Source organism: Columba livia, chromosome 13, assembly GCF_036013475.1.
Source record: "Columba livia isolate bColLiv1 breed racing homer chromosome 13, bColLiv1.pat.W.v2, whole genome shotgun sequence".
In the NCBI taxonomy this organism is placed as follows: Eukaryota; Metazoa; Chordata; class Aves; order Columbiformes; family Columbidae; genus Columba; species Columba livia.
This window is the reverse complement of record NC_088614.1, coordinates 11922752-11942232: the sequence shown is the minus strand read 5'-3', so window position 1 is coordinate 11942232 and position 19481 is coordinate 11922752. Positions and strand designations below refer to the sequence as shown.

Genomic DNA, 19481 nt, shown 5'->3' with positions numbered 1-19481 from the left:
ACATCTTGAGATGTGCTGAACCAAGTCAAGCCATGCTGAGCCGAGTCGAGCCATGCCAAACTGAGCCAGGCTGTGTTGTGCCAAGCTGAGCTGTGCTGAGTGGAGATGAACCAAGCTGAGTTGAGCTGCACCTATTTAGGTGGCATGATGTCCCGAGCCGTGCTGAGCCATGACAGGCTGTAGGTGGCATGATGTCCTGAGCCATGCTGAACAGAGTCGAGCTGAGCCATGTGAAGTTCTGCTGAGATGAGCTGTGCCTGCCTAGGTGGTATGATGTCCTGAGCCACGCCGAGTTGAGCCAATCCAAGCAGTGCCGAGCTGAGCTGTGCCTACCTAGGTGGCATGATGTCCTGAGCCATTCTGAACCGAGCTGAGCTGAGCCGTGCCTACCTAGGTGGCACAATGTCCCGAGCCTGGCTAAACTGAGCTGAGCCAAACCAAGCCGTACCGGGCTGAGCCGTGCCTACCCAGGTGGCACAATGTCCTGAGCCGTGCCGAGCCGACGCGGAGCTGTCCCAGTGTCCCGCGGGGCTCCGCGCCGCCTGTCCCAGCCCCACTCCCCGCCACGGTACCGCTGGGGTGCCGGGCCGGTCCCGGCGGTGCCCGGTGCCCCGGCTCGGGCCCGATCGTCTCTCATTGGCCGGGGCGGGAGCGGCCCCGCCCCTTTCCCACCGCCTGGGCGGTTATAAACGGGCGCGGCGGGGCCGGGCGCGGCGGCAGCGGCGGGGCCGGGGCCCGGGATGGAGCCGGGGCTGGACCGCTGGGCGTACGGCGCGTTGTGGGCGGCGCTGGCCGGGAGCCTGGCGCTGCGGGCGGCCCGGCGAGCCCTGGGGCCGGGCCGGGGGCTGGTGCTGCCCCTGGCGCTGCTGGCCGGGCTGCAGAGCCTGTGCCGCGCCTGCCTGCCGCTGCCCCTGGGGCTCGCCCTGGCCGCTGCCGCCGCCTGCCTGCTGCTGTGGTGGGCATCGCCCCGCAGGCTGCTGCCGGTGGCAGGCAGAGCTGTCCTTGTCACAGGTGAGTTGTGGGGACACGACCTCGACGTCTCGACGGCCCCGGTGCGTGGTCGGGGTTGGCGGGGAGTGGGACACCCCGTGGGCACCGGTGTGGTGTGGTGCTGCAAGTGGGGTCCCCCTGGGTGCCATCCTGTGCTTGGGACTGAGCAGTGGCATGGCCACCATGGTCATTCCTCCTCCTCCACGTTCAAGCAGAGCTGGCTGGGCTGAACCTGCTGTTGGCCCTGCCCCGAAGTGGGGAGGCTTTAGAGACTTGAGCTGACCTCTGCAAGTGGCTCCTTGACTCAAGCATTGACCACCAGTTGCAGCATGATGCCGGGAGCTGCTTCCTCCAAAAGCTGGGAGATTGAATAGGACACGTGGTAGGGCTGGCGCAGAGCCGTTTCGGAGAACCTTGGCTGCCCTCTCTGCAGCCATGCTTGTTCTTAGAAAGCTTCTTGTGGCACCTCTAGAGGCTACAGTGGAGCTGGATACTTGGGGCTGAGCACCCCTGGTTCATCCAGAGGTCTGTCCTGGGGCTGCAGGGGACAAGTGAGGCTCTTACCCCTCTTTGCAAGGGCATCCTGGAGAAATGCTGCTCAGCGGCTGCCTGACACAGAGCTCCTCCATGTGGAAGGTGTCTCTGTAGGGGATGTGCCGAGCACCTGGGCCAGACTTTGCACAGGCTTGTAGCTGAATCTTTCGGGGATATCTTTGTATACAAGTGCCTTTGCCCTGGCAGTGGGTCTGGAGGATGATGAAGGTAGCTTTGGCCAGCAGGTGCTTTGCTGTGAGACAATGGCAGCAGACACGTGATGAGGAGGAAGCGCTGGATCCAGGGTGGTTGTTGCTGCAGGTGTGCTGGGAGGGTGCTGCAGAGGGGAGGGAAATCTCTGGGCATAACTGTGATGGTGGTCCCAAGGATGGGAACCCACATCTGGTGGGAACTTTTTGTCTGGGCTTGGAGTCTGCCAAGTTGCCAAAGGGTGTTTGTGCGTTTCCTAGAAAACTGTGTCTTGTGACAGGGACTTCCTTCAAGGAGAGGCAAGAGCTGCCTCCTCCATCCAGCTCAAAGGGCTCTGCAGCACCAGTGGGAAGCAGAAGGAGGTCTCTCTGGATGAGGAAGGCAGCAGGTGAATGCATGATTCAACGGAGTAAAAGTCAAAGCCACAGTGGGGCAGGGCTGCCTGGGGAGGACATGTCTGACAGCGCGCTCACAGGTGCCCTGTGGCACACCAGGTCAAGCCAGCCCTGGCTCTGTGGCACTGCCTGTATAATTAGTGAGTCAGTGGCTGGAACAAGGTGTTCTTGCTCTGGTGTGTTGAGGTGACACCTCTGCAGCTCTGGTGTGTTTGCTCCCAGCTGTAAATACGTTGTGGTTTTACAGGTTCGAGGTGCTGCCTGTAGTGCAGGATCAGTGTTTCCTTACTGCTGCTCCAGCAGGTACCTGCCAAGGGGCAGATGCGAGGGCTGCTCTGCCTGAGATGGCATCCCTTGCTTGAGTATTTGCATAGTAATTAGCCTGTTTCTTTTGCGGATTAATTCCAGACACCTCCTGGCAACTAGGTATTGAGTCGCTGCTGGTGTCTCTTTTGGTGTCTTCTGTGGGGGCAGGCGGAGAGGGTAAGTAAAGGAGTGAGCTCTTGGAGAAAGGCAGCCCGGCCTTCCTCCTTTTGCCTATAGGAAGCAAAGCGCAGCAGAGGGAGAAGCATGGAGTTGAGTGCCTGGGGATGCCAGGCACCAGTAAAGGTGTGTGAGTTTGGGGACAGGGCTTCTGCTATGCTGGATGTCATGCTGGACCCTGCAGGTCAACTGAGAAATGCCACAAAGTCCCCTCCTGATGCCTGCCATGGAGCAGTGCAGGTCCCAGCCCCAGAAGCTTTGGGCATTGTTTCCTGTTATATGCATTTCTTGGCCATTGGGTTAATGCTGTGGCAGGGAGTTGTACAGGTTCAACTGCTGCATGTCCCAGGTTGAGGTTTCCCAGCTCTTCCAGCTGCCCACTCTCCCAGACCCACAGGAACAACCCCAAGTCAAGCCCTACATGTGATGTTCTGACCCCATATGCTGGTCTGGACATCACTGGCTAATGAAAATGCAGTTTATGGGAGGTGTTGAAGGGAAATGAACTATGCAGCTTGGTGGGAAAGTAGCAAAGCAGATGTGAAGCTGCTGCAGAGTGAAGGCACTGACCCTGCAGTAGCAGCAGGGACTAGAAAGTTGTGGTGTTTCCCATCTGTTGCCGGTTTGTATTCCAGGTGTTGTGCATGGGGCTGGGGCTTGGCCAGAACAGGAACAGGCAGTTGCCTGGTCCTGCCTGTTGCTGGAGAGCAGCGAGGAATGCTGCGGTCTCCCATGGTGCATCCCCTGGGCTAGCGAAGTAGGTGGCCACTAGTCCCTGTGGTGCTGTGTTTATCCATGGCTGTGACCTCAGGGCTCTCGCTCTGCATCCCGACCATCCGGCTTCTCTGGGACTGTGGCTCTGGCATATGTAGCCTGGCTGGGGGTGGGGGGCCAGGAAAGTGTTAATCTTGCCTTCCTGGGGGAGGTCACAGCTGTTTGCAGTGAGGAGAATGCCCTCCTGTGCAGTGTGGGCTGGGAGAGGTCAGCCCCGGGAGGACAGGCAGGATGAAGAGGGGAGCAGAGATCAGCTGCTCTGACCCAGGCTGGGATGAGACAGCAGCCGTCTCCACGCTGACCTTGATGTGCTGTCCTGTGAGTCCAAATCTACCTTGGAGACAAGCTCATGGTCTAGCACAGGTTTTGGCCAAGCGTGGGAAGCTGCAGGGACCCCAACATGCCTGCGGTGTGGGCAGCCTGGGTACAGGCAGCTGCCTGACCTGAGGCTGATCGAGCGCTGGCAAGCTGCAGCCGTCACCACCAGTGTGTGGTCAGGGCACCCCAGGGTGCTGATGCTGGTACTTGGCACCTGTGTGCCGGTAACTCGCCAGGAGCAGCCTTGCTCTGATCATCAAAGGACTGGTTTGTGTGTGTGCCCATTCTCAAATCTGAAAATAGCACCATTGGGTGTCCTTGGGTATGTCAGGGTCCCCCTGAGCTGTGTGAGCAAAGAGGAGTGTTGCTTGTACACCTATCTCCTTCCTATCTGGATTGATATAAAAGCACTCCAGCCTCTGTAGCCTGTGCAAGGGGTATGGTCTGTGAGGGCAGCCTTGAGAGAAGGTGATGAGCTATCGCTTGGCCTCTCCGGATCCAGACTGATAGCACTTTATGCAAGGATTTGTTCTGACCTGGGTTGGTTTAGATGTTGGCCTAGATCATCCTTTGGTCCCTGTGGTCTTGGTGGATGCCTGTGAAATTCAGTGAGTCCACAGTAACTGCTGAACACAACTGAATTCAGTGTTTGGAGGTGGTGGAGGGATGGCTGGGAGCATCTGTGTATCCTGCTGTGCGCCTGGAGCAGTTGTGAGCCCCTTGCTGTTGCGTAGCTCTGCTGTGTGGCTGCTCGGGGTGGTTTTTCAGACAGTAGTTAACTGCCTGAATTATGCAGATCCTTGGAAAGGACCGAATGCAAACCAGCCTGTAGAGCTTGCATGCCTGCAGGGTTTTGCCAGAGCGGAGGGAAGGCAGGAGTTGTGTAGCAATGTATTGATTCTTCCACTTCAGCTTGGATGAGAAGTTGAAAATGGTGGATCGCTGCTGTGTGTGTGAAGGTTGCACCTGAATTAATTACACAGCTCTGAAATAACCCAAAGCCATAGGACTGCTGCATGGGGCAGGTGCATTGGGTCCCTTGCATCCTTGCTCCTCCTTGGTGCAGCCTACAAAGCCAGGAGGCACCTGTGGACTGCTCTGTCCCCAACAAATCATCTTTGTGAACAAAACCAGTTGGCAGGTCAGGCTGCTCCAGACCCAAACCTGCCACATTCTCCTCTCTTCTCCTCCTTCCCCACTGCAGGGGAAACTCTGTTTTCCCGGTGAGGCTCTCTTGTTATGATTGCATGCCCCATTAGCGATCTGAAATGGGTCAGGGCTTCAGAGCGTGTTCAAGGTTAACAGAGGTTTTGCAACTTGATCGTAGTCAAGTGGAGCTTCAGTGTTTCCCATGGACTCAACAGATGTTGAAGCATCTGGTGACTGTGGCAGGACAAAGTGATTCAATCCAGATGTCAGGACTCTCGCTGTTCTGCCGCCAAGGTAAATGACTTTTCTTGGTTAAAAAAACAAAAGGCAGCATCGCTCCTGTCTGGACTTTGATGCTGTCTCTTAGACCCTTTTTTCAGCTAAACTGGGTGCCTGAGAGATGTTAAGGGTCTGGACTTCGGGGCTGTTGAGTAATGCGTGCTGGCTCTGGGATGGGCACCTCTGCTCCAGGGCACGGCTGGAGCGCGGGCACGGCACATTCACAGCCTGCGTTTGCTGTGGAGCCAAAGCTGGGCAAAGCTTCATGCAGAGATGCTGTAGCTCTCCATAGGCAACTTCTATGCTGCTTCTGGAGCTGCTGAGCTGGCTATGGGGTACCTGGGGTCTTCTCCAGGCCAGGTGCAGGCTGAAAATCAGCTCATTCCCAGAAACTGCTAAGGTTTTTTCAGGTTGCGTTAAAAATTAACAGCAGAGACAACTGTTCCTCCAAGCTGCGGGGGGAACAGAACCAAAACTAAACACCCAAACTCCACCCCTGGTGTACAAGCAATCCTTTGCATATTTAAAGAAGGAAAAATAAAAGCGCAAGATAGAACTCTCTAGTTGTGGGTTTTGCTGCTGGTTTCTGGGAGCAGAGGAGGAAACCTGCTCTCTCTGCCTCTCTTTGCAGGGCTGAAGCTCTCCCCACACTTTGTCAGCAGCCCTCCACGGTTTTAGGATTCTTCTTCCTCTTGCTAGGTTTCTTTGGAAATAGCTACCCCTGCTCACCACAACCATTTAGATATGTACACTCAGCTTTCTCCTTTATCTATTAAATAAGCTCTTTCAAAGCCTGCTGATGACACAGACCTGTTGGGATGGTTTTTGTTTGGTGGTGGTGTTGTGGGTTTTTTTGTTTTGGTTGGTTTGTTTGGTTTTGTTTTTTTAGCACTGTTAACCGAAAATGATGAGCACAGCTAATCAGGAGGAAAAGCGTCTCAAAGTTGCACACTGTGGGAGAATGAAGTTGGTAGAGAAACCCAGGCTGGCTTGATTAGTGCTGAGGGTTACACAGGGACATGAGAGCAACAAAGCTGAGACTTCCCTGCAGAAATGAGATTGTCAGATGGGAACGGATGCTTCGGAAGGAGAAGTGTAGGCAGTCACTGCCCTTTAGTCCAATGAGCAGCACATCGTTAATGAGGTCTGGGATTGTGTTACCCACTGTTGAGTCTAGCTCTCCCCTTAAGTCAGGATTTGCTTGCAGAAGAGCTGTGCTGCTTTACTGCTGGTAACACAGAGGCCATGGACTTGGACAGACAGGGTTTGTATTGAGTGGGAATGGGGTGGGAGAGGTCTTCAGGGTGCTTCCACTAAGTCTGAGCAAGTGTTTGCCTTCTCCCCATAGTCATCTTTCAGTGCTGTTCCAATACCCCAGCTGGGGACCTGTGCTTGCCCAGCTGACCTGTGTGGGAGGAACAACTGCAGGGTGTTCGTATGTCTCCACCTTCTGATGTCCTTCCTGCCATCTCAGATCTGAGTTGCTGCCGTGGAGCCTGCAAGGTGGGAAATGCCCAAGACTGTTGCTGCCATGCTGGCAGTGTGTTGCTATAGACATAGTTTAGGACTTTTTTGGGTTTTTTTAGCATGTTACCTCCTTCCACAGCTCTCCCTGGCTGCTCAGGTGTATCCACTGTCTTCAGTCACCATTCCCATGTCCCAGCCTGTGTCTGCTTCCTTCTGACCTGGGTGGATGCCAGCCCCTGAGCTTTATCAACTTTCCTGCTGGGAGCTGGCTTCCCTGGCACACATGGGGCTGTCCTGGGATTTGCTGGTGCTCAGGCTGTAATCTTGAAAAGGCCGTTCTCGGCTTTACGGGCTTTGTGGTGGTGCAGCCTCCTGCTGGGCAGCTGACCCTGGGGGGCCAGATAGTGGGTGCTCCTCAGGCAGGCTGGGGATGGAAGGATGGGCTGGGGAGCTGAGGTCTGGGAGGAGATACCTGCCCTGATGTCCTCTGCAGAAGCTCTGAATGTCTGGCATCTCCTTTCAAGCCTTTCTCTGTTCCTTCTGGTGGTGATCTTCTGATCCTGGGTCTCTCAGCTTCCACCAGACACACCTTTGAGCAGATTTGTGATCCCTCCAAACTCTGCCAGTCATACTCCAGTTTGGCATAAACATCATGCTGTGCACATGTGCTGCTCATAACCCTATCCAAAGACACTGTGACCAGTGTTTGCTTTTCTCCAGGGTCCCAGTTACCAGGTGGGGACGAGCTCTATAATCTGGGGTGTGCAGCCATCCCATGGTGACTTATTTCCCTGCTTCAGCTGGTGTGCTGGGCTCTGCCTGCGCTCTCCCAAGGTGAAGAATGTGTGGGTGCTGCCCTGTGGACCTCCATTCAGCCTGGTTCAGCACACTATGTCTAAACACATCAGCCTGGAGGGCCACCTCCATGTATTTTGGGAAAATGCACCAAAATAGTCTTGTGATACTCAAATTCTGACTCTGAAGAGCTGGTGGGAGCTGCAGGTGGAGGGTGAGGAGGGTACAACTTAAATCAGGTACAGGAGGGGCTGGTGTGGCTTGAAGTGGCCATGGGTATATGGCTCTCAGCCTGGAGAGTGTAACAGCTCAATATATTTCAAAAAGCTGTCCTGGCTGAAGCTCAACTGGTGCTCACTCAAGTGTTTTGCTCAGTTTCTTAAAAAACAAAAAGAGACAAACCAACTGAGCTCCATGTGGTTCTGCAAGGTGCAAAAGAAAATACAGTTGGTACAACTGGAGAGCCCAGTTGGGCTATGGGGATGGGCAGGGCTGGCACCTGTTCTTCTGCTTGCCTGGACTTGTGGCATGTAGTGGGAGTTTATTCTTGTGACAAGGGCAGTGATGAGGTGGCACCTTACAAGCAAAGTAGAATTTCATCACCAAAATACCCCTGAGCTGCTACAACTCCACTGAAACCTCTGTAGCTTTACTGTGATGCTGCACACTCTGAGCTGCTTCACATCATGATCCCCTGGGCTTGCTATGGAGCGAATGCTTTGGTCGGCACTGCCCCAGCCTGGCTTTGTCCCTGCTGGCACTATGTCCCAGCCCCTGTGACTTGTCTACCTCCCTGGTGTGGTGGGTGGAGCAGCAGTTCAGATCTCTCCCATGGCTGACCTGACTCACTATATGGCCAGAGGTTTTCCTGGTCCTTTGGCACTTTGCTGTCCCACCTTCTCTGAGGTGTCCCAAGGTGGTGATGGCGTCTGGTGGCCCATACAGAAGAGCTGATCTTCCCTTCTGCTGATTTGTGGATGGCTTAGCCCTGCCCATAGCAGATTTTAGGCATTACTTTCTGCCTCTGTGAGATGGATATGGGGCTTGGCTGATGTCCCTGGGGAGCCCTTGTGCAACTCAGGGATGCCCCAGGAGGTGCCCAAGCCATGGCTTTGCTGCCATTGCATCGTTGCCCAGGAGCATCTTCAGTGCTGCATCCCAGCTGTGGCTGGTGGAGCTTTCTGGCTTCCCGGCCTGGTCCCACATGGCCTTTCCAGAGCACGGGTGGATGTGTTACAGGCACCGCCTTCGCATCCGCACCCGTCTGGCTGAGCCGTCCCTGGGCCGCAGGTGTTCTTCCCAGTGACAGTTCTTGCTGATGGATGGCTCTCGCCAGCGCCGTGTTCCTGTTTCACCATGTTCCCTCTGAAGGTGATTATTAACCCAGTTATCGCTGTAGCTCTTCACAACTTCCTCTTCTCAGGGGGATATCCATCCATCCCACATTAGCTCTGACGTACAGGCTGTGCCTTTTCCCAGGTGACATCCACACTGCCATCTTCTCCTGATCATCCTTTCCTGCAGGAAGATCAAATCCTTGAACAGAAGAGTCTGGCTGCTCCGTTCAAGGAGACAATCTCCCTTGTGGATGGTGGCTGCTGGAAGATCTGTTCTGGCCATGGGAGGTGGTGAGCGGCTGCTTCTAGGAAATTTATGTGCCATTTTTCTGTGAAACCCTGAAGTGTTGCTGGGAGGAGAGGCACTTCCTCCACCCCGCCTGTTTGCAAGCCCTGGGTTGGTCCTCACTGGCAGCAGCATCACTGACTGCCATGCTGGGGCTGGGTTATCTCCAGGGCTGTCCTGTGCCTTTAGCTCCCACATCTGAAGATGATCCCAGTGCTTTTGTATCTGCTGGTGCAAGCACTTAGGCTGAGCTTGGCAGGTCCAGGTGCTAAGCTGCCTTCCCCAGAGCTTAAAGCCTGCACTAAAGATGACTGCAAGCTCCTGGGTGGATCCTGACCTCCTTGAGCATCTCACCAGGCACTGGCCTTGTAGAGGAAAAGGTGGTTGGGCTCTTTTCTGTCCTGGCTGGGCTCATCGCTTTCCTGGCTGCACTGGAGATAGGTGCAATGTAACAAGCTCCTGGCTTTATTACCCCCACCGCTTGCAAGCAGCATCTGCTGCCCAGCTTTGGCAGGGGGGATAAGGCATCTGAGTGGCTTTTAGGGACAGAGAGGGCTGTGGCTGCCCACACTGATTTATCTTGTGGCTGTTCTTGTGTCATAGGGTCCCCAATACTGATGCACCAGTGCCTGCTCCTGAGAAATGGGCTTTAATTCAAGAGCCGTGGGTGCATCCGCACCAGCCTCAGGGCTCCTCGTCATCTCTGCCTGGCTGCTTTGGGTTGTCTAGGCAGAAAAATCAGATTTTCCCCCTTCTCTTTGTTAAGTGAAAGATATCTTCCTGAGAGGAGGTGATGGCGTGTGAGTCTTCGGAAACACTTGGCTAATCTGTTGTAATTCACACCATCTGGCTCTTGAACCAGGCATGGGGAGGGGGTTGGGTCACCCTGGTACCCCCAGCAGTGCCAGGCATCTGCAGCTCAGTCTTCTGCCATGGTCCACAGGTCCCCCTGGTAGGGCTGGGGGGTCTGCCTGATCTGCACCCTGTGAGACCCACTGGAGGGACATAGATGTGACACTTCATTCTGGGCTGCAGGAGCTGTCAGCACCCCGGTAATCTCCCTGCATCTGGCTGTGCCATGTGGGGATCTTGGGGTGCAATGTGTGCCCCCCTTGGCTCAGATCCTACCTGGGGAAGGAGGCTGAGGCTTTGCAGGGACACCCCCTCAGGCTGCTTGGGTTGGGGGGGCTTGTGTGTTGTCACCTTGCCAGAGGTTTGGGGATGGGATTTGGGTCATCCCTGAAGGTATCTCCCTGGGTTTAATTTCATTTAATTTGGCTCATGGCTTCCCAAAACTGGGTACTGAGAACAAGCAGCAGCACCATCACCTGGGCTTCTGTCACCTCCTGCCACCTTGGCCACATCCTCCAGTGCCTGGATACAGGGGCTGCTCCTGGGGGGTCTGAGGGGAGTGGGGACACCCCGCTGCTGGCAGGGCACACGGCTGTGGGAGCTGCTGGCTGGGGTGTGGCTTCCTGTTGATGGTGAGGCCTCTGGGTGGGGTGGGGTCTGCTGGTGCCCCTGCCCGCCCTGCTCCTGCAGGACCTCGGGTGTGGGCAGGCGGTGGGTGGGTGATGGCTGGATGGGGCAGCCGTGGCGGCTCAGCTGCCATGGGCACAGGTGCTCCTGCCATCCCCTCCCTCCCTCCCCAGTGTCCTGCCAAGAATTTGTTCCCTCTTGCCTGGGGCTGACATCACCCCTTTATCACTCCTTGCTCCAACTGTGTGTGGCATTCAGGAGGTGTTGGTCACAGGGCCCTGCCCTCCCTATCCAGGCTTTTGCTTCGTGATTCTTCCCACCCAGACATGCTCCATGCAGGAGACCCCTCCCTGAGTCACTTTTGGGGTGCCACATCCTCTCCAATACCACTTTGCCCTGGGATTCTTCCTCTACAGGATCCCCATGAAGCACCCAGGGTGACTGTCCCAAAGCAGCTGATCCAGAATCTGTTCCCGTTGCACCCGCTCTGGTGCCTGGCAGAGCGGCTCGACCCTGTCCCATGCCTGGAGGGGCTGGATCCGAGGTGGTGAATCCTGCCGGGGCCAGAAGGCAACACCTCTGAGCAAAATGTCAGTCATGTTTAGCTTGGCATCCCAGGCAGGATTTGAGCTTGAGCCTATGGAAACAAGCAGCTCAGTGTGTTAATCCGCTCAGCCTCAGTGCCTCGGCTCCCCTCTGGCTGATGGTGTCCTTGAGCCCAGCGCCATCCCGGGGCTGGGAGGCTGGTGACAGTAGTGACAGCCCTGTCTTGGCAAGGTGTCTTGGGCAGGATGGTGGGACAAGCAGCCCAAAAGCTCTGTGGTTTTGGTGTGGACCAGGTAGAGGTTGCAGGATTGATGTCCTGGGATTTGGGGAGCAGTGGCAGGTCTGTGGGGGCTACATGGGTCACCAAGGTGATGGCTGCAGAGCTGGGGCAGGGACAATGTTGCTCTGGGTGTCTGACTCAGCTGACAGGCACCAGCTGCCTCCGGGCTTGTCAAGAGATGGAGCATTCCCAAAGAATTCCGCATGGCCACCCTGCTGTCCACCCTTACCAGGGACTGCTGGTTTCCCATGTGCCAGGGCTGACCCTGGGGGAGCTGCTCCATTGGAGGTCCCAGGCTGGGGTGGCTGTCGAGGGAGCAGCTCCCAGGGCAGCTTTGCAGCCACACAGCACTTTTACAGCCAAGCTGTGCTTGTGATTCCTCAGATTTTGCAGGTCTGTGCTGGTCCTATTCCATAGTGCATGGCTCAGGGATGAGGATGCTTGGATCATAGCTTCAGGATGAGGATGCAGGGATTGCATCCTGAGGGTTAGCATGCTTGACTCTTGGTTTGGGAATGAGGATGCACAGCTTGTAGCTCCACAGCTCAGGGATGAGGATGCATGGCTCACAGCTCAGGTGGGAAAGCCACTCCTACATCTCAGGGGGATAAGCAGTGCAGACTGGTGCCACCAGCCCTCCATCACATACTGTGCCAGCAGTGGGGGCGGTGGGGTGTGTGGTTTGCACCTCCTGGACAGTAGCTGTGTTATCACCCATCTCAGCTCCACTCAGCAAACCGCGGTGTTGATTTTGAGCATGTGTTTGTGTGTGGCAGCCTTGGTGCTGCCTGCAGGAGCGAACACCTGAGACAGCAAAAACCCAGCGCCATGCCTGACTAACCTGAAAGAAATGTGCCTGCACCAAAGCAGAACCAGTTGCAACTGAGGCTCAGGCTCTAGCTCCCGCTGCAGCAAAATCCTCTGGCTACTGGCCCAGGGCCCATGGGGGGGGATGCAACGGGAGGGATGCGATGGGGGAGCTGCGAGCCACTGGCCCTCCTCTATTGCACTCCCTATGCTGGGCTTCTCCTGTGCTCTGTCCAACTGTGGTCAACTTACGCCGGCAAGGATGCAAAGCCAGTTGGCAAGCTGGGAGCCGGGGCGGGAGGGAGCTGGCGCCGGTGTCTCCTCGTGATGCAGCATCCTCGCGGCAGCACGCCTAGCGCCAGCCTCGCCGGGGCTGCACAGACTGGCCGGCTCCGGCAATCCCGAAGCCGGAACAGCGGCAATGGCTCCTGTGCCAGCCCCAGTGTGGCTGGTGGCTCGTGCCACAGGGATCGAGCACGGCCCTGGGCAAGCTGCTGTGCTTTGGGGCCATGTGTTTTGGTCCCGGGGGTTTAGTTGTCCCTCCCTGCACTCTGGCCATGCCTCAGCCTGGCGGCCAGGAAGTTGAGCAGCAACGGAGACCTTAAATAACACCAGAGCATCCTCGCCCTCCTGGCCCCGGGCCTCCCGCCAGCCTCCCAGAAGGTTGTTTTTTTTTTTTTGTGTGTGTGTGTGAATAAATTAAAACTTCCGAAACAAATCTTCCGACCGCCCCCTCCACTGAGGCAAAACAAACCCTGCCTGCCTTGGATAGCTTGCGGCTGTGTTTGCTCCCTCCTTGCCAGGTTTGCCTGAAACAAGCCGGCAAGCCTGGTGCTCTCGGGTCTTTGGGATGTTTCCTGGTGTTTTGATGCTCAGGAGGTGATGGAGAGCTTCATGTTTGGACTGGAAGCTTTTCTTGCTGGCTGCAGCGGGAGCAGCGCAGGTAACCATGTCCTGGCGGCAGCGGTGGGCAGGGTGCCGGCTGCGGCACGGTGAGGCCATGGCTGCGAGCACTTTTCTTTTTAAGCCTTATCTTTATTACAGCTTTCTCCTGCCCTGTTGGGAAAGGTGAAATGCACCTTATCTGGTTGGCTGCTGGCAGCACGACCTGTTCCCAAGGCGGGGAGAGGCGGATGTGCCACACCAGCAGCCTGCAGCACCTTTGGCATCCCCTGTGGCAACTTCGGCATCCCCTGCAGCACCAGGGGGTGATGCTGGGTGATTCTGAGCCAGGCTGGTGTGTGCCCACGATGGGTGCTGGGTGTTGTGTGGGAAAAGGGGGGTTCCTGCAGCCCCTTTCCCACGAGCTGAGCACCTCCGGGGTGTGTTATCACTCTGGCCTCTGGCCAGGGACTTCAGTTACTGTTTTTCTGACGCAGCAATAAAGCAAAGCTGAGTTGGGGATGGGCGTGCAGATGCTGAGCTGGTGATGACATAGCCAGCCACCCACCTGTGAGCTGGAGCTGGCGGTACTCCAATCCCAGGCTAAGGGTGCAGAAGCAGGGAGCTGGGGGGGACAGCCAGTCCTTGTGCCCACCCTGGGGCTGCCAGGAGGGGTCTGGGGTATCATGGGGACCTGTGGAGCAGGTGACAGCACTCCAGGCCACTGTTGCATCCATCCCAGGGTGGTTCCAGGTGCCGGATAGGGCCTTTTCTTAGGGATGTCCTAAGGAGCACCCAAGGGTGCCAGGCAGGAGGGTGCAGGGGCCATTGGGCTGCCCCTTCAGCGCTCCCCTGTTAATGGTTAATGTGGCCGGGCAGCAGTGGTGGCGCAGGCGCCCCCAAGCTATCAGCGTGGCCATCGGCCCTGGGAACAGGCTGTACCTTGCTGCCAGTGTTCGTTTGCAGCCTGGCCGCTCAACCCGGCCACCAGCCTCATGACACCCAGCTCCTGCCCGGGCTGTCCCCCAGCCACCCTGACAATGGCTCTATGGGTGACAGTGTCACCTGCACTGCCTCTACTTGAGGTGAGATGGAGGAGATCAGGCTGGAACCCAGGCACCACCCCGTGCTCCCTGGCATGGGACATCTCCACCCAATGCCCCCTTGGAGGGTGCAGAGTGGCAGAAGCAGAACAGGATCCCTCTTTTTTTTTTTTTCCTCCTCTCCCTTTTTAATCTCCTCAGCACCCAGCCCGGTGATGGGTTGCTGTGTCTCTTGGCCACCATTTCTGGGAAGCAAAAATCATTCAAGGAAAGACAGCATCTTCCATGGAGCCTTGTGCCAGCTCCCAGTGGTGCCTTGTGGAGCTTTTAGAGAATATTTTGAGGGGGGTGATGCCTCCTGCCCTGCATCGCTGCTGAACTCTGGGCTGTCCCAGTGCCTCACCGTGCCCGCAGTTTTATCTGCACCTTGCACCGGAGAGGCACCCAGGCTGATGGGGTTGCAGATAAGCGACTGTTTTCTTCCTCCTCTGTGCCATAGAGAGAGAAAACAGCAGCTCCACGACCTGCAAGTGCCCCAGAGCAAGGTCATGTCCTTGGCAGGTTGGGAGCTGGAGCAGGGTGACTGGTGCCAGGGCAGGGGTTTTGGTCCCTGGGGATGGAGAGGCAGAGTTTGGGGGGGGACCCTGGGGCTGGCGACAGTGGCTGGTGGCTGTCATCAGCCACTGCAGGGCTCCTCTTGGTTCTCACAGGCTGCGACTCGGGCTTTGGGCAGGCGACAGCACGGCACTTGGACTCCATGGGCTTTCGGGTGTTCGCCAGCGTGTTGGACCCGCAGAGCCCTGGCGCCCAAGAGCTGCGCAGCAGCTGCTCATCGAGGCTGACACTGCTGGAGATGGACCTGACCAAGCCAGAGGACATCCAGCGCGTCCTGCAGCACATCCAGGCCCACACCAACAGCACAGGTATGAGGCCTTGGCCCGCCACTGGGACCCAACACAGCTCCCTGGAACGCCAGCCTGTGGCCAGCATGGCAGGCCCAAGCCCCGACATGCCTCCCCATTGTGGGCTGCACCCTTGCAGGCCCTCGTGCCAACAGCCTTGTCCCGGGTCACCCCATGATTCCCCAGCAGGACCCCAGGGTGGGGATTCCCCATTCGGGTCACCTCTTTCAGCATTCCATCCCTGCAGGGCTCTGGGGTCTGGTGAACAATGCCGGCTTCAACGACACCATCGCAGATGCCGAGCTCTCACCGCTGGGCAAGTTTCGCACTTGCATGGAGGTGAACTTCTTCGGCTCGCTGGAGCTCACCAAGGGGCTGCTGCCCCTGCTTCGCTCTGCTGGTGGACGCATCGTCACCGTCAGCAGCCCCGCGGGTGAGCAACCTGCCTTCAGCTGGGGTGCGAGCCAAGCATCCCTGTGGTGGTGCAGCTCCGACTCCCCCGGGCACCTCTGCTTTCCCGGGCAGCCGCACCAGGCTGGCATCTGAAACCCCTTCCTCAGGCTGTGGCTGGGAGTGCAGCCCTACACAAGCCCTCCCACAGTCCCAGCCCAAGAGCCTGCTCACTCATCCCGTCTCTCCTGCCAGGCGACCTGCCCTTCCCCTGCCTGGCAGCCTACGGGGCATCAAAAGCAGCACTGAGCCTGCTCATGGACACCTTTCGCAGCGAGCTCCAGCCCTGGGGCATCAAAGTCAGCATCATCCTGCCTGGCTACTACAAAACAGGTAAGAGGGTTGGCTGCCTGCACCAGCCGGCAAAGGAAAGATACCCTGGGGAGGTGGAAGAGACAGTGACAAAGCAATGGCAGGAGCTGCTGGCAGTGCAGGATGCAGCTTCTGAGCATCCCCTGCCACATCCCTGGGGACAGTGGCCATTCTGGGGCCTTTAGGCTCCTGTTGGTGAGAGGCATGGTCAGGATCCAGTGCCAGCGGATCCTTGGCCACTGGGGCTGGCCAAACCAGCTCAGCCACATTTACAGTAAGACCCTGTCTGAAATTGGGACAGTACGAGACCTCTGGTCCAGTTCTGGGCTACAAAGAGCCACCATGATGCTCCCCCCATGGCAGAGCTCAGCAGGAGTTTCAGCAGGACCATCCCAAGAGGCTGGGCAGGGACCGGGGGCCCCTGGCACCCATGTTGGAGGGGCTGGAGGAGGGGGGGGCCCATGCAGCTCACGTCCTTGCAGGGACAACATGCGATCCTGCCTTCTGGAACCTGCAGAAGCAACGGCTGGTGGCCAGCCTGCCCCAGGAGCTGCTGCAGGCCTATGGCGAGGACTACGTGGAGGAGATCAACCGCCAGTTCATCCAGTTCATGAAGGTGGCAGTGGAGGACCTCAGCGCGGTGGTGAACAGCATCACAGACGGGCTCCTGGCTGCCAACCCAGCCGTGCGCTACTACCCAGGGCAGGGCCTTGGGCTGATGTATTTCATACACCGCTACCTGCCCTACTTTGTCCGAGACTTGTTCTTGAAAGGATTTTTCATCAACCCCAAGCTGCCTCGAGCGCTGCGGGAAGAGCACCACAGCGAGGGGAAGGTGAACTGACCTCAGCCCACATGCGGTCGTGGGGCAGGAGCGAAGCTTCTCCTGGGACTTCCAGGGACGTTAGCCCCCAAGCGCATGCACAGCCACTGGCATCACCCTCGTGCACCCTGGGGGAACAATCAGCACTAGATGTTAAAAACCAAATCGCTTTCCAAAAAATCAGGCAGATCTATTTTCTATTGTGCGAGAATCAACATTTTCTAGAGACTTCGTTTTTTGTATTTTTTCTAACCATGCATCCTCCAAGGGAGCCACCCCTGCCTGGCTCAGCAGCTCTGCACCACGGGCTGGGATGTACCTCGGGCATTTCTCAGCTACCCAACACCTTCCTCCCTGATGCTGGAGCTGCATTTGTCTCCATCACCTTTTGGCTGGGTCAGGCTCAGGACCCTGTGGCTGCTGCCGTGCCAGCCCCTGCCTCCCTCCCCTTCCTTACACACTCCATATGCTCCCGGCGAGCGCAGGGACAGAGGCTGTGGAGTTCTTCACAAGATGAACTACATGATTGTCACTTTTTAAATAAATCTGTTCTTGATATGCCACTGGGCTCTGGCACTCTCCTTCCGCAGTGCAGCGTTGTGATGTTTGGTCAGGGCAGGGCAGAGCAGAACTGGGTGACAGCTGGCACCACACTGAGCACCGTGGCAAGAGAGGCCACAGGTAGCCCCAAAAAAAGGGGTCAGCCCACCAGGAAGAGCTTGCTATGCTCCCCCTTACTCCTCACCTCTACCCCAAAGACTTCCTGCTGCTTTGCTTTGATTCCATGGCCCTGCTGGGGTGAGAATGGAAGGGGTGACAGTGCCACACAGGGACAACCCCATACAGGAAGCCCAGGTGCAGAGGGACAAGCTCAGCAAAGCCAGGGGACGTGCCGCACAGCTCCCTAACCACAGGGCTCACTTCCCACACAGCTGCCCAAGCAGTGAGGGCTTTATCTACTCAGCACCCAGCTGCACTCACAGACCAGGTACCGCACACAGCTTGGGCTGGAGTGAATGTTCTGGGACCAACAGATGGTACAATGTCCACGCCTGTGACAGAAACAAGTGTCCCAAGTCAGGCAGGAGCCACAACAGCCTCCACTCCCACAAATACCAAACTCCCTGGTTAAGAGAGCCCATGTCTGACATAAACTCCTTGTGGGGATGTGGGAGGAGGTGCCCAAGGAAGCAGGGAGAGCCCAGTGCAGGAGGCAGGTATTTATTGGTGTAGAGAGGAGAGGATCACAGGATAACAAACACTGCAGAGGTGACCACAGCACAAGCTGAGATGGAGACACTCTTCATTGATCCCTGCACAGCAGCAGCACCAAGCACATGTTTCCCACCAGTAAGGCTTCTCCACTGCCACAGGGCACCTCCCTGACCTGGGCTCACCAAGACACGAAGCAGCAAGGAGCAGGGCTGCCACACCATGCCCAGGGCTTGGCTCCCACTCCCTAACCACAGGCAGGCAGGGCCTGGACAGGGCGTGGGACATTTCTGCTACCAGCCACCCTCCTCATGGTGCCCTGGGCCAGCTGTGCCCATACAGCTGCACAGCAGCACCAGCCCAGACCCCTGCACAGAGGAAGAGGCTGCATTGTCCTGGATGCCTGCCCCGGGACGATGCAGGGGTCCAGCACCATCCACAAAGCCAAAAGGAGCTGCAATGCTTGCACAATTGTGTGTAAACTCCAGGCTGTGGGTCTTCAGGAGAGGAAGGAGCTCAGCCAGGTTAGAGAGTCCTCTCAAGCTGCAGGGCACGAGTGAGACTGGTGAGAGCAGCTTCTGAGGACACAGCAAGGCTGCACTAGTTCAAATGCTGCTGAGTGGGGACACACAAGCACTCTGGCTCTGCCTTTGCATTCTCACAGGTTCCATCCCAGTCCCAGGTAGGGCTGCTCAGTCTCTTCCAGGTCAGGGTGAGCTACAGGGGGATGCAGGGACTGCACAGCAGCACAGCCTACGCTACAAATCACTCTCAAACTAAATCTCACATGAGCAACACTGAGGAGGCAGCGTGCAGAGCACTGCCAGAGAGGCCCCCAGCCATGGCAGAGCTGATGTGTTCCTCTGCAGTGGCGGGAACCCCCTGGAGGCAGCAAACCCCTGGCTGGTGCGTGCTCTAGGAGCATAAGCACATACAGCAGATTAGTACAGCAACACAGGGACTACGAAATACACAACAGGAGGCGTCACTCCTGCTACACATGGCCAAGCCTGTGACACTGGACCCTCCAGACCCCGCACAGCACACACAACTCAAACTTCAGCTTCTGAATAATTTAACTAGCAACTGTACAGTTTCTTCATCTGAGCCAGTTCCACAGATGGGACAATCCTGGAGTCTGGGCAAGGGGTAACTCAGGGCATTAGGCGGGGGTCCCTCTGGACTCCAGGGGCGGGAGGATCAGACAGGAGCAGAGCGGGGTTAGAAGATGGGAATGTAGTTGTCAATCTTGGTCCTGTGCCGCTGGGCGATGCACTCTGCAATCCACACAATGTTGCGGCACTCCTGCTCCTTCAGCTTCACAAAGGCGTAGAAGACTCCAAAGTGGAACTGGTTGAGGAAGGCCAGCTTGTTCAGCTTCACCTGGAGAAAGCCCAAACAAGGACATGTCACTCGTCCGCCTCAGACAGGAGGAGCTGGTCAATGCAAGCGTGGAGAAGCTTGGGAGGTCCCATGACTGCCGGAAGGCTCAGCACAGGTCGCTCCAGGTCCTTGAGGCAGCTCTAACCTGAGCACAGGGCTCAGGACAGGCTCCAGCATTTGAAGGGGGAAATATTTATATCCTCAGGTACTGCAAAAAATCCTCCTTTCCCACAGAGTTACACTCTGGTTTTGCTGTCAGCAGACCAAATATCCACCAGCAGCCCCAGACTTGCCTCTCACACTGCTCTGATCTGTTGCAGTGAGAACTTGGACTGAGCACCATGC

At 56.9% G+C, this 19481-nt stretch overlaps 2 protein-coding genes across 7 annotated transcripts in view; one reads left to right on the top strand and one right to left on the bottom strand.

The window, feature by feature from the left end:
* The first annotated feature begins 698 nt into the window (after nucleotides 1–698).
* On the top strand, nucleotides 699–19000 carry HSD11B2 (hydroxysteroid 11-beta dehydrogenase 2). Of its 5 annotated transcripts, XM_065029040.1 has the most exons (6): nucleotides 8736–8765; nucleotides 8874–9022; nucleotides 14765–14977; nucleotides 15204–15389; nucleotides 15602–15739; nucleotides 16201–19000. In XM_065029040.1, the coding sequence occupies exons 1-6, from the start codon at nucleotides 8751–8753 to the stop codon at nucleotides 17447–17449; spliced, it is 1950 nt and encodes a 649-aa protein (XP_064885112.1). In that variant the 5' UTR covers nucleotides 8736–8750; the 3' UTR covers nucleotides 17450–19000. The 5 variants fall into 5 exon arrangements, with proteins under 5 accessions (XP_064885111.1, XP_064885115.1, XP_064885113.1 ...); XM_065029039.1 differs by lacking the exons at nucleotides 8736–8765; nucleotides 8874–9022 and adding an exon at nucleotides 699–1011 and having other exon boundaries at nucleotides 16236–19000; XM_065029043.1 differs by lacking the exons at nucleotides 8736–8765; nucleotides 8874–9022 and adding an exon at nucleotides 702–1011 and having other exon boundaries at nucleotides 16201–17104.
* ATP6V0D1 (ATPase H+ transporting V0 subunit d1) overlaps nucleotides 17747–19481 on the bottom strand; it is a 33959-nt gene continuing 32224 nt past the window's right edge. For both annotated transcript variants that reach the window (XM_021290740.2, XM_065029048.1), the window contains exon 8: nucleotides 17747–19136. In XM_021290740.2, coding sequence (XP_021146415.2) covers nucleotides 18975–19136 — 162 coding nt within the window. In that variant the 3' untranslated portion in view covers nucleotides 17747–18974. The remainder of the gene's footprint in view (nucleotides 19137–19481) is intronic.